General features: G+C 43.4%; 1 protein-coding gene across 1 annotated transcript; it reads right to left on the bottom strand.

Moving 5' to 3' along the window:
* Positions 1 to 581: 581 nt before the first annotated feature.
* LOC124472171 (myosin-7-like) lies at positions 582 to 11,174 on the bottom strand. Its single transcript, XM_047026863.1, has 39 exons — positions 11,086 to 11,174; positions 10,785 to 10,851; positions 10,421 to 10,628; positions 10,169 to 10,312; positions 9,881 to 10,037; positions 9,765 to 9,792; positions 9,515 to 9,620; positions 9,299 to 9,391; positions 9,146 to 9,209; positions 8,929 to 9,027; positions 8,712 to 8,815; positions 8,399 to 8,537; positions 8,190 to 8,308; positions 7,959 to 8,108; positions 7,701 to 7,871; positions 7,287 to 7,596; positions 6,908 to 6,984; positions 6,622 to 6,827; positions 6,419 to 6,542; positions 6,175 to 6,311; positions 5,835 to 6,090; positions 5,509 to 5,751; positions 5,247 to 5,423; positions 5,016 to 5,161; positions 4,829 to 4,919; positions 4,347 to 4,736; positions 4,119 to 4,245; positions 3,914 to 4,032; positions 3,623 to 3,819; positions 3,327 to 3,510; positions 3,063 to 3,228; positions 2,741 to 2,865; positions 2,327 to 2,635; positions 2,036 to 2,239; positions 1,646 to 1,942; positions 1,454 to 1,558; positions 1,280 to 1,375; positions 1,046 to 1,180; positions 582 to 725 (listed from the first exon to the last, which is right to left on the bottom strand). Exons 3-39 carry the CDS (start codon positions 10,619 to 10,621, stop codon positions 705 to 707), a joined length of 5,817 nt encoding a protein of 1,938 aa, XP_046882819.1. The 5' UTR covers positions 10,622 to 10,628; positions 10,785 to 10,851; positions 11,086 to 11,174; the 3' UTR covers positions 582 to 704.
* Between the last annotated feature and the right edge of the window lie 1,961 nt (positions 11,175 to 13,135).

Here is a 13,135-nt window from a genome sequence, read left to right as displayed (position 1 = left end):
GCTCAGTTTATATCTCTGTGCCACCGTCAGAGGGCATGCTTGACCCTCAGGATTCCTCAGATAACCCTATCACTACCCGTCAACACTCTGATAGTCATGAATATAGACATGTAGCTGAGACTACAGTGTGCAAATGAATCTGTGTGGTTCTGTTTCTGTATGGGTGTAACTGTTACAACTGTCTAACACCAACCCCATACTAGAAGTATGAAGTACAATTTGACGCAGCATTTGTTTTTTTATGTGTTTCTTGCAGTGATACTCATGGTATTATTATTTTTTATTACTTATTTTCAAAATATCCTTGTATTGTTTATTAGTCTTTATAACAATCATTAGTTTTGTATTGAATCGATTTCTCCCTAAACTATTTCACTGTTTTACTAAACTACCACTGTATTACTGCAGAGTGCAATTTTGCCATCATAATGGCAACAGTAGCTGTCATTAAATGTTTTATGGTTTCATTTTAAAATTGTTTTTAGTTGTATATAAGATATTAAACTCTGGCCACTTTTTTTTACCTAAAGTAAAGACCTACATTTATTAAATTGCTGGGAAACAAGGCTGGAGACCGAATATTCAGACTGGTGGATGACATTTTATTTCACACAATTATAGGATGTGAACAGGATGTGAACAGTGATGGAAGAGGGGAATCTACAGCACACAGCAGAATAGGATTTTCAGAAGGGTCCAAAACTTCACTCCTCATCAAACCCTTTCTGTGATGACCAGGGATATTGGAAGGAAAAGAGAGAAGATAGTAAGTGCCAGCTTGCAAGCTGAGTATATTACAATTAGTATGTTTGAATTGTTAACTGATTAGGTGTCACAGAAAAAAACACATATTAGTCATGCAGCAAATGTATCACAGCATAGAGTAAAATAAAGATAGGAATAGTAAGCTGCTTGTAGAGAGATAACTACGCAGTATAAAGGACACAATTATTAGTGAAACATTCGAGGCAGCTGACAGAGGGCAGCATGAACAATAGGCAGATGCCAGGGATTCACCCCTGTGCTGTGTGCAGTTGTTGCTAACCTTGGAACCAGCATCCCTGCTCTTGGCACGCAGCTTGTTGACCTGAGACTCAGCAATGTCAGCTCTCTCCTCGGCTTCTTCCAGCTCGTGCTGGATCTTCCGGAACTTGCCCAGATGATTGTTAGCCTGCTCCTCCTGTCACAGGCAAGCCAATGACCCCAACAACCATTACTACCAAACCAGGGAGAAAACGAAACGAAATACTTTGTAGGTCCACTGGATGTTAACACTTACAGCCTCCTCTGCAGCTCTCTTGTAGGCTTTGACTTTCAGTTGCAGTTTGTCCACAAGGTCCTGCAGGCGGGCCATGTTCTTACGGTCTTCCTCAGTCTGTGAAGTAATTGCATACATTTTACACACTTTCTTGGGACTTTATACCAATATATCACACTGTATATGTGCATTTACCTGATAGGTTAGCTCCTTGATACGGCGCTCGTATTTCCGGATGCCCTTCACAGACTCACTGCCCCTTTTTTGCTCCGCTTCAACCTCCATCTCTAGCTCCCTCACCTGGCCAATACAACCAAGAGTTACAGCAATAAAAGGCCCATCCCCAGAAATGTCGATTCAACAGTTTTGATGATGACAGTAACTCACCCTGGCCTCCAGCTTCTGCATCTGCTTCTTCCCTCCCTTCATTGCGATCTGTTCGGCCTCGTCCAGACGGTGCTGCAGGTCCTTGATGGTCTGCTCCATGTTCTTCTTCATGCGCTCAAGGTGAGAGCTGGTGTCCTGCTCCTTCTTCAGCTCCTCGGCCATCATGGCCGCGTCCGTGATTGCCTTCTTGGCCTTCTCTTCAGCATTTCTGCACTCCTGCACCGCTTCCTCCACCTCGGTCTGAAGCTGGGATGTATCGCTCTCCAGCTTCTTCTTCTGGTTCAGCAGGCTGGTGTTCTATTCATACACATGGTTAGATGTAGATTTGAACCATCTGAAAAATGTGAACATGAAATTAAAGAAATTCCTTAATTGCATTATCCACCTTACTTGTGAGTGCAGCAGCTGGACCCTTTCAGAGACATCCAGCAGCTCTTGCTCAGCAAGCTTACGACCTCTCTCAGTCTGCTCTACCAAGGATCTCAACTCCTCCAATTCAGCCTGCATTAGATTGTTGCGTCTCTCCACAATAGCAGTGTTCTCTTTGAGATCGTCATTGGCTCGAAGAGTGTCATCAAGCTGCAGCTGAGCATCCTGGAAGATCAGAAAATCCAAGAGATGTATTGCTGTTAAGAAGTCTTCTCAGTTCAGCCAAAGATGTTGACTCTTGTGATCCTTTACCTTTACATGAGCTTGAACAGTCTTGAGCTGCTTCTGGGCCTCAGCTGCCTGTCTGTTGGACTGGCTGAGCTGGATCTCCATCTCATTGAGGTCTCCCTCCATCTTCTTCTTCAGTCTCATGGCCTCATTCCTGCTTCTGGTCTCTGCTTCCACAGCACTCTGCAGGATATCAATGGTCCTCTGCAGGTTTCTCTTGGTCTGCTCCATCTCCTCATCCTTTTCAGCCAGCTTGCGCTCAATGTCAGCCTTCACTTGGTTAAACTCAAGCTGGGCCCTTAAAATCTTTCCTTCCTCATGCTCTAGGGAGCCCTGGAATTTAAATATGCAATGAAAGTTGAAATATCAAAAGCTGTTAAACAACCAATCAAGAATAGTTGGAACAGCTCCTGGCTGTGAGAAATAGTTCAAACTTACCTCTGCTTCCTCTAGAGCAGATTGAATATCTGCCTTCTCCTGCTCCAACTGTTTACGGATCTTCTCCAACTCATGAATGGTCTTTGCTCCCTCGCCAAGCTGTTCAGTCAAATCAGTAATCTCCTCTGACAAAAATATTTAAAAGTTGCACTCAATTGGTACCACCCAAAGTCAAAGTCAACAGAATATATGTCCTTTTGATAGATTATTAATTAAATGATTTAGATCGTTATAAAGGGAAGTATTTGTCATGCAGTATATTATTTGCTCCCTTCCTGATCTCCTTATATCTACATTTTTACATACCTGAACTAACACTTACCTTGAAGATTCTTGTTCTCCCTTTTCATGGTTTCCAGATGATCGAGAGCTTCCTCATAAGAGTTCTTCAGCTTGAAGAGCTCAGTGCTCAGAGACCTAGCCTCCTTTTGGGAGCTCTCCAACTCACACTGAGACTCCTCATACTTCTGCTTCCACTCTGACAGCACCTAGAGTCAGTAGGTCCAACACATTATGCATGAAAGATCAAGCCATGTTTCTATTTAAATGTATCATGTTAGGATCAATATCAGAAAACATGATTTACTTTATCAAAGTTTCTTTGCTTCTTGTCCAAGGCATTAGCAGCAGCATTAGACCTTTCCACATCCACCATGAGATCTTCAATCTCATTCTGGAGTCTGTGTTTGGTCTTTTCCAGGGAGGAACATTTGGCATTCACTGCCTCTACAGCCTCCTCAGCATCTTGTAGACGCTGAGCCAGCTTCTTCCTGATTTCAATAAAAAGGGACACCAATTGTGACTAAGAAATGCACAAAAAAGGAATAGTTGGTATGGCACTTCAGACTTTTCCACAAAATTGAAATGAATGTTTATCTTTACTTGGCTTCCTCCAGCTCGTCTGTCCTCTGGATGGCATCAGTTTCATACTTGGTCCTCCACTGAGCCACCTCAGAGTTAGCCTTGGACATGCCACGTTGTAGCTCTGCCTTGGCCTCCTGTTCCTCCTCATACTGCTCCCTCAGCAGGTCAGAGTCATGGCGGGCAGATTGTATTGCGTGAGCCAGGGAATTCTTTGCCTAGTAGGAGTTGAAAGAGAGCAATAGTTGTCATGGGCATTACGTTAAACACATGCTCTACAGAATATGCTACATTCATCAGGAGTTGTTGTACCTTCACTTCCTCTTCAAGTTGTCTTTTTAGATCTTCAAGTTGTTGACTGTAAGACGTTTTTCCTCTCGTGAGCTGTGAAATGAGAGATTCCTTTTCTTCCACTTGTCTGTTTAGCTCACCTGAAACATTTGTAAACTGTGTCACCTACCAATTTAATGTGAAGATGCGTAGATCTATATGTAAATATGACTTTGTATCTACATACCATTCTCTGCTAGAAGTTTAGCTCTCTGAGTTGTGTAGTCATTAAGGGATCTTTGGAATTCATCGCACTTGTGTCTATATTCATTAGCTTGATCCTCCATGGTTCTGCTAAGTTTCTCTAAGTTGGTCTTCAAAATAAAAAGCATGAAAAACCTTTAGCCACCGTTCTCACAAGCATAAAGGTTGTAGATCTCAAGCACTGCTGTACATTTAGCCATGATGTATTTACCTTCGACTTCACAAGCTGCTCCATGCTGGAGACCACATCATCCAGCTCCAGCCTGAGCTCACTCTTCTCCTTCTCTAGTTTCTGTTTCACTCTCTGCAGGTTATCGACCTGTTCTCCCAGGTCAGCCATGCTGTCAGCTTGTTTCTTCCTCAGTGTGGCAGCAGTGGACTCATGCTGCAGAGTGGCCTCTTCGAGGTCTCTGCGGAGTTTCTGGAACTCGGCCTCCCTCTTCTTGTTCATCTCAATCTGAGCCGTCGTTGATCCACCAGCCTCCTCCAGCCTCTCACTGATCTCCTCGAGCTCTCTGGCCAGGTCTGCCCTCTGCTTCTCCACTTTGGCCCGGGCAGCTCTTTCTGCCTCAAGCTCCTCTTCTAATTCCTCCACACGAGCCTATAGCACCGTAGGACGTTTCGTTGCAGTAAAACAAACACACACTTCTACTGACACGCATACTGACATTAACATGGATGAAGACCTTTTACCTGCAGCTCCTTGATCTTCTTTTGCAGCTGTATTATCATGGACTGTCCATCCTCAATCTTACTATTCAGCTGGCTGACCTCAAAGTCCTTCCTGAAAAGGATTTCGTTTCAGTCGTTAAAATGTTCACGCGTAAATCAAGATGCAAATAGTGTTGCCGAATGTGTTTAAATGCGAAACAAGTCATACTTCTTAAGGCGTTCCTCTAATTGCTGTTTATCATTCTCCAAGTCCATTACGCTTTCCTGGCTTAACTTCAAATCACCCTCCAGCTTCCTCTTGGATCTCTCAAGGTCCATACGAACCTTCTTCTCTTGTTCTAGCGACCCCTCAAGCTGCATTGGGGAATGAACAAAATATAATAGTTAACAATGTCTGCATACATTTTGATGACTTGCTATTCTCTTCTTCAGGTCTTACATCATCAACTTGTTGCTCCAGCTTAGTCTTGGCCTTGGTCAGAGTGTTGACTTTGTCTTCTTCACTCTGCAGGTCGTCCAGTGTTTGCTGATGAGCTTCCTGCAAAGCTTTCTTCTCCTTAGTCAGCTTGGCGATGATTTCTTCCAGAGCAGCCATTTCCTCAGTCATATTTTTCACCTGTAAACAAAGATCTTGAGCAACCAGAAGATGGTGACATGTTTTTGTTTTCAAAACCACTCGACAAATTAAAGATTGATCTGACCTTGTTCTCAGTGGCATGCTTCTCCTTCTCCACTTTGGCCAGGGTAAGCTCCAGATCATCAATGTCCTTCTTCAGCTCAGAACATTCATCCTCCAGCTTCCTCTTCTTGGCAGTGAGTTCTGCATTCATCTCCTCCTCATCCTCAAGTCTCTCTGTCAGCTCTTTGGCTTTGGCCTCCATCTGTATCTTGTTCTTAATCAGTCCCTCACATCTCTCCTCAGCATCACCGAGGTTGTCTTGCTCCTGCCAAACAATTTGTAAATATTTAATACTAAACTCAGTAAAAAAATCCGAAAAATAAAAAAATGAAGCCTGTTCAAGCTTACCGCCTGGACTTGCAGCTGTAGGTCATTCTTCTCTTGGAGAAGAGAGACCATTTTTTCCTCAAGTTCCTTCCTGCGGGTCTCTGACTTTGCATAGGCCTCTTTCAGCTTCAGGAACTCGTCCTTCATGTTGGCCATCTCCTTTTCTGACTCAGCTGATTTCAGCAGAGGCTTGATCTTGAAGAAGAGCTTCATCCAGGGCCAATTTTTGACCCCCATAAAGGCTCGCACATTCCATTGGATGACAAGCAATGCATCCCTGTGAAAATGTTTATTCAATTATATAGACATAAAACATAGCACCCTTAGGTAAGTCAATGGGTTTTTTCATCATTTGTCTGACCTGCGCTCGACAATCTTTTGGAATTCAATTCTTGCAAGTAGACCTCGAGCTCTTGACTGGACTCCAGTGATGATGAGTGACAAACGGTCGTCTCGCATCTCCTCCAGAGTCCCCAGAAGTCCAGCCTTAAAGAACACCTTGAAGAGATTTCCAAGAGAGCATATGTAAATTAAAATACTTAAAAAGATCCCTGTTTAAGACGCCTAATTTTTTATATTATTATTTTGAAATTAATTTGTTTTACTTTAGTGTGTCCAAACTTGTATTGACTGTGGTCTATATCCAGAGAGCCCAGAAGTTTCTCTGCTCCTTTTTTGCTGTCAATGAACTGACCCTCAGGGATAGCAGCAGGATTCAGGATACGGTATCTATCATACATGAAACATCTGTTAGTCCTAATCTTAAACTCCTTGTTTCAAAAGAGCAATTGCAAAAGGCAATCTAAACCTCTGTTTGAAGTCTCCATAGAGGATCCTGTTGGGGAAGCCCTTTCTGCAGATCCTTATGCCTTCTAGGACACCGTTACAGCGCAGCTGGTGCATCACCAGAGGATTCTCCATGGCCCCAGGAGTCTTGGTCTCATTGGGGATGATGCAGCGCACAAAGTGAGGGTGAGTCGACCTCAAGTTGGTCATCAGCTTGTTGAGGTTCTCCTGTGGTAGTAATGAAATAATGTGTTTACCATGGTGAAAATATTCACTGTTTGAGATGTTTAAAAAAAACGCTGACCCACCCTGTGGAGAGCTGACACAGTTTGGAAAGAAGAACCTTTTTTCTTCTTCTCCTTCTTTCCACCAGTCTCTACGGGAACTGAACAGGAAATACAACAAGGAAAATTGACTCCCTTGAAATTGCTACTGGATAACAGTGGGCTTAACTTTACATTAAAATGATATGAACTATTGTGTATTAATATATCAATACTAATTCATTTGCATGAAGTGTTTGTGGTATAGGTCATTTCAAAAGTGTGAGAAGCCACAGAATGGGGGGAGTACGGCAAACAGAAGAGAGACAAAAACACAACACACAACAATACACAATGCATGCCCTAGCATATGTCCAGATTTGTTCAGACCAGTACAATTGTTGCTACAGAACGTTCATTGTACCTGCATCTGATCCAGCATAATTGGCAAATAGGACAGGTAATAACTTCAGTGATGACTTCTGGTAAAGTCCAACAACAGTCTCATTCAGAGGATCCTTGTTCTTCACCAACCAGTTTCCGATGTTGTAATCAACAGTGCCAGCATAGTGAACCAGGGCAAAATGAGCCTCTGGTTTACCCTTGATAATCCTGGGCTTCTGGAAGTTGTTGGATTTGCCCAAGTGGTTGTCATAAAGTTTGGCTTTGAAGGAAGTATCACTGGCCTTGGGGAACATGCACTCCTCTTCAAGGATGGACATGATACCCATGGGCTAAAAAAAAAAGGATTTATTGGATTTGTTTGAAGTGTCATTATAGATGAATATTTAGATTCCGAGCATATGTCACCTGAGTTCTGAAATATTATATTACTAACCTTCTCAATAAGGTCAATGCAAGCCTGCAAGTCCATACCAAAGTCAATGAATGTCCACTCAATTCCCTCTTTCTTGTACTCTTCCTGCTCCAGCACAAACATGTGGTGGTTGAAAAACTGTTGCAGTTTCTCATTGGTGAAGTTGATGCAGAGCTGTTCAAAGGTGTTGAACTGTGGGGAATAGACGTTACAGCAACTCACATACAGTTGTCTATACATTTTGCAGTTCCAGAATATATTAATTGTCAAGACACTCACATCGAATATCTCAAATCCAGCTATGTCCAGTACTCCAATAAAGTACTGGCGGGGTTGCTTGGTCTCCAGTGATTGGTTGATTCTCACCACCATCCAAAGGAACATCCTCTCATAGATAGCTTTAGACAGGGCACCGATGGCAGAGTACACCTGTGACACCAAGCACAAAGGATCATATCACTACATCTGAATCTGTCCAGAGAAATAATGTTTGTTTCTAGAATAACTCACCTGTGCGACACTCTGTCCCTTGGTGACCCACTCATTCCCTACTTTGACCCTTGGATGACAGAGACCCTTAATGAGGTCAGCAGAGTTGAGGCCCATCAGATATGCAACTTTGTCAGCATCTGGAGAAGGGGATCAAATGTTTTAACTGCATGAAATAGTATTAGAAATAGACCAACACTACTGCCAGTACGCTCTAAATGAGCACTTACCCTCAGTGCCATCAGCCTCTGCCTGTTCCTCACGTTGTTTCTGCTTGTATTTCATGTTGCCAAGGTGCATGATGGCTCCCGTCAGTTTGTACACTGAGTTTTTCTCCTCTTGAGTAAAGCCCAGCACATCAAAGGCACTCTGGAAATTTGAACAATCAGTCAAGAAATCCATGATAAATATCTTATATTTTAGCTTCATCTTCATCATCCCAAAGTCACAAAATCGGAAAACAAGTTTATTTTTTTTAATAATCATTTGTTTCTTATCACTGTAAAATAAAATGCTATATATTTAATTGAATAAACGGCTCACATCTGTTGCTATTAGTTCGTCAGAATCGTCAATAGAGGCCACAGTGGTCTCTCCCTGAGAGATGAAGGCGTAGTCATAGGGGTTAGCTGTCACCAGCAGCATCTCTGGAGGGTAGACAGGTTGAGACAGACATGTGTTAACAGATTAACAGGCTTATTACATCCTTTCACTACAGACATGGTAAGCAGCAAGCGGTGGGGCTGTCACTCATACTGACCCAGGAGCTCAGGCTTCTTGTTAGACAAAATCTGGTAGAAGACGTGGTAGTCTCTCTCAGCCTTGAGCTGAAAGGTGACACGAGACTTCTCGAGCAAGTCTGAAGAGAATGACACAGACAAAATTCAGACAAAATTCAAAATTCATCTGGCAGAATGAATAAACAGAAATGCATTGTTTTGAAACGTGTGAGATTTTGACGGTAATGTTGTCCTTACATGTCTCAATGTCAGCTGAAGCTAACTTTCCTCGGGTGTCAAAATGAATTCGGATGAATTTACCCTGTAAAATAAAAGGTTTATAAAAATTCATCTGGATAAGGTTTGTATTTATTTATCAACAATCAAATTCAATATCTATCCGAAACATACAAATCTCGAGGAGTTGTCATTCCTGATGGTCTTGGCGTTACCAAAAGCCTCGAGAGCTGGGTTGGCCTGAATGATTTGATCCTCGAGGGTCCCCTGTCATTGATACATGTCAGAGACTCTGCTTAAACATCCCTTAAATATGTTGAATGGGTGTGTCTGGAGGATGCACAAACACAGCACCTCCACTGTGTGTGAAAGCAGGAAGTGGCTAAAGACCTTGTTTTGAGCTGCTTGATCTTTCTTCCCACCAGACGCTGCAATGCTTGCAAAGTACTGGATGACTCTCTTTGTGTTCACAGTCTTTCCTGCACCAGATTCTCCACTGGAAACACACAATACAGCCAGCGGTCTTAAGTGAACTCAGCCTGACATTCTTCAAACGTTCAAATCTAACAGCAGAATAACCCCACTATCAGAGTATGCATGTGATATCGTTGATAGCCACATGGAAAGAGTTAGTACTTACGTGATCAAAATAGACTGGTTCTCTCTGTCTGTAATTGATGTAGGACACAATAATCATAATAGAACTCGACAGCGCTTCACACCTTCCTTGAATTAAAACGTTTAAATCAAGTTTACCTTTCAGCATGTACTGATAGGCGTTGTCAGAGATGGAGAAGATGTGAGGAGGAGCTTCACTCCTCTTCTTTCCTCTGTAGGCTTCCACCACCTCCTGGTTGTAGACTGGCAGCCATTTGTAGGGGTTGACAGTCACACAGAACAACCCAGAGTAGGTCTGCCAACAAATATATCATGTTTTACTCCCCATTATAGAAATAAAAAGTGCTAATGCTATGCCATGTGTCAACCACAGCAAAGGGATGCTAAACACAGCAAGGATAGTTGTGAAACGATGTTTCCTCTCACGTAGATCATCCATGCTGCATAACGCTCTTTGAGGTTGAACAGCACAGCAGGCTCATGGAGGAAGGTCAGCATGGCCATGTCTTCAATCTTGTCAAATTTGGGAGGATTACGTTGCAGGATCTGAGGTTCCTTAACAGTCAACGTCTGGGTGGGAGAGATGACAGTGTTACATTTGCAACTGTCGATGACATACACAAACACAACCGAATCAAATTGTTTGGATCGTACAGACGACTGCTCTGAAACACTAACCTTCCCATTCTGGGTATCCACAGTGACCTTCTCTCCTTCCCGGCTGGTGATGGAAGCCTTGACAAACTCCTCCACGGGGTCAGGCACAAAGCATTCCTTCTTCATGTCAAACAGTTGAGTCTGGGCCTCCAAGCGCTCCATGTCAGACTTCCGCAGGTAAGGGGCTGCTGCCCCGAACACGGCCATCATCGCGTCACCCATAGTTGCACTGACGGAACATGGGGATGTCAAATGACCGTTGTCTTTTTCTCCTTTCAGTTGTTTGTCTCGTGTTTTACATGCACACGATTATAACACAAATGATTATGAACACTAGGAGTGCGCATAATCCTCCCTTTCATAGAAAAAGTTCAGAAGAGGTTACCTGTAGTCTCAAGACTGCTCGGAAGTGGAGGTGGAACTTAGCAACGGTCTACAATATTTTGCCACTCCTGGAGAAAGATGGTTAGAGTTAAGACTGTCAGGAAAGACACATTTAGGTGTTAGAAAGAAGGTGAAGGTGCCTCTGTGCAACACATGAAAGAGAATAATTAACAGCAAAATAAAGAAGAGAAAGAACACAGTTGCTGTACTTTTGACATGCACTATTTGTATGTCACTGTTGATAAGAAAGCGTCTCACTAAATCAAATATCATAGAACAATGAACCAGGGGGGAGAACTTACACTAAAGCCAGAGAAGGATCCTGCTGCTGTGCGGCACTGTATCTAAGGTAACCAACCCACAGATCAAATATATAACCTGCAGGCCCTGCCCTAAAAGGTCAAAAACACAGCCAACTTGTGACCGCACTTACTCTCAAGCATTCACACCCAAACATGAACATACCGATTATGTCAAAATACCACTTCTGTTCTGATACACGAGTGACAGATTTGATAGTTGTATGTGTCCTGCACCCCGTCCCCCAAACGCATATCTCAAGTCTGGTGTGTGACTTTTGGGAACACATCCAGGAATCTTACATTTCTAATCTGTGAGTCACACTCAAACAAGCCCTCTGTCTCTCATTCTCCCACACTAGATGTTTCTCTCCCACTGAAGCACTGCGTTGCTCTAATGTATCCATTACTCTGTCTTAGCTCCACATGACCTTAGTGACAAGGGGTCAATGCAGAACAGAAAAGGTGAGTGGGGAACACAAAGAATGTTTCTTCCGCCCAAACCCTGTCTTTGTCCATCCATCTGTTTGTTGTCCTGCCTGCTCTGCTTGTGGTGGTCCAAGAAGATTAGGTCATGTTCATGTTCATATAAACGCCTGGCTGATCCACAGCATATCTTCCATTGAAGAGACTTAAACATGGCGGCTCTTATCTTATTGTGTCTAGTCTGTTATTTATAACTGTGAATGGTTGAATTCCAGGTGGTCTATGAGACACTTGACAGCTAAGATAACAGGGCTAAGTGGCTGAGCGATAGTTTCAAATTAGCACATGGCTCATTATGGCATACTTACCACCCAGGCATGCAGTCTTCATGAGAGTGCCCTGGAGCATGTGTCTTACCGTCATGTCAGCTGCAGCCATGTGTTTGTCATGAGTGACCCTTCTGCACACTATGCAGGCATGGGCATACTCCATACCACAGTCTTACCTATGGAAATAGGGAGGGATAAAAGCCATTAAAGAGGATTTTGGTCCGGGATTCATTTACCATAGGTTGCCCAGTGCCAAATCTCATCCACTCCACCGCATTTCTCAGGGTGACTGATAAAACAGCTCTCGTATTTCCATTGTTTCTTGAATACTTTTAACTTCTGTCCTGGTTGGGATTCTGGAATGGATTCAGAGGTCAATGACCACAACAACAACAGGCAGGGCACCATAGTTCAGGGAGTTGGCAAGTTTGACAGGCCTGAGTCCAATACTCCCCAGGTGCTTTTCATTGACCTGTCAACAGCCATGCACTTCACCATAGTCGCTATCAGCAACGTTTCACCCCTGATAAGGACTGGAGACATGTCAGTGTGGAGCACCTTATAAATCAACCAACCCTAATTCCTCAACCCACTTCCACAGACACCGAGATGAGAGGCTTCTGTCTCCACAATCTCTCCTGTTGTCATCGTCTTCTGCCCTCGCTCCCTTCCTGGCACGCTTCTCGCTTGGCCTCTCCTCTGAGAGGACGTCAGCACCTCCATTGGAGGACCAAGAAAAAGACAATGAGGCTCCAATGCAGCTGTTTGTGTCCCATCTGTCATAGCCTTAAGACGGGGATTACAGGTAAGACCCACAGCTGACTGTTGGTTCACCAGCAGAGACAGGGGCTTATGTTGAACCAAAGGACAGGGGAATGGAGGGTTCCCAGTGAAGTATTTTAGACAGTTAGGAGTGTTACTGATCAAACGGTACAATAGCACATACACATGTGTAAGCTGATATTCTGTTAAGACTTATTGGTAACTTCGATGCCAATGTCTCATCCAGTCACGTGTAATGATGATCTGTTATTGTGGAACGCCGCTAAAAATAAACATTTCCAATGCTTCATTCTTATGATGGCATGTCTGTTTGGGTGTGGCAATTTGTTTATATATCGCATATCTTTCATAAAATGCCAGTTGAGCATGGCAAGACAAATCTGAGGTAAGATATGAGGGGAGCATCCACAAGTCTTGAGTCAACATGTGGGTAGACAGAGCAGGCAGTCTGTCTCCCTGCTGACATGCTGGACATTCTCCTTGACTTAAAGGAATGACAGGAGGTGACAGGAATT

This window comes from Hypomesus transpacificus, chromosome 10, assembly GCF_021917145.1.
Source record: "Hypomesus transpacificus isolate Combined female chromosome 10, fHypTra1, whole genome shotgun sequence".
NCBI classification, from domain to species: Eukaryota; Metazoa; Chordata; class Actinopteri; order Osmeriformes; family Osmeridae; genus Hypomesus; species Hypomesus transpacificus.
The sequence above is the reverse complement of the archived record's forward strand: the minus strand, read 5'-3'. Positions and strand labels throughout refer to the sequence as shown.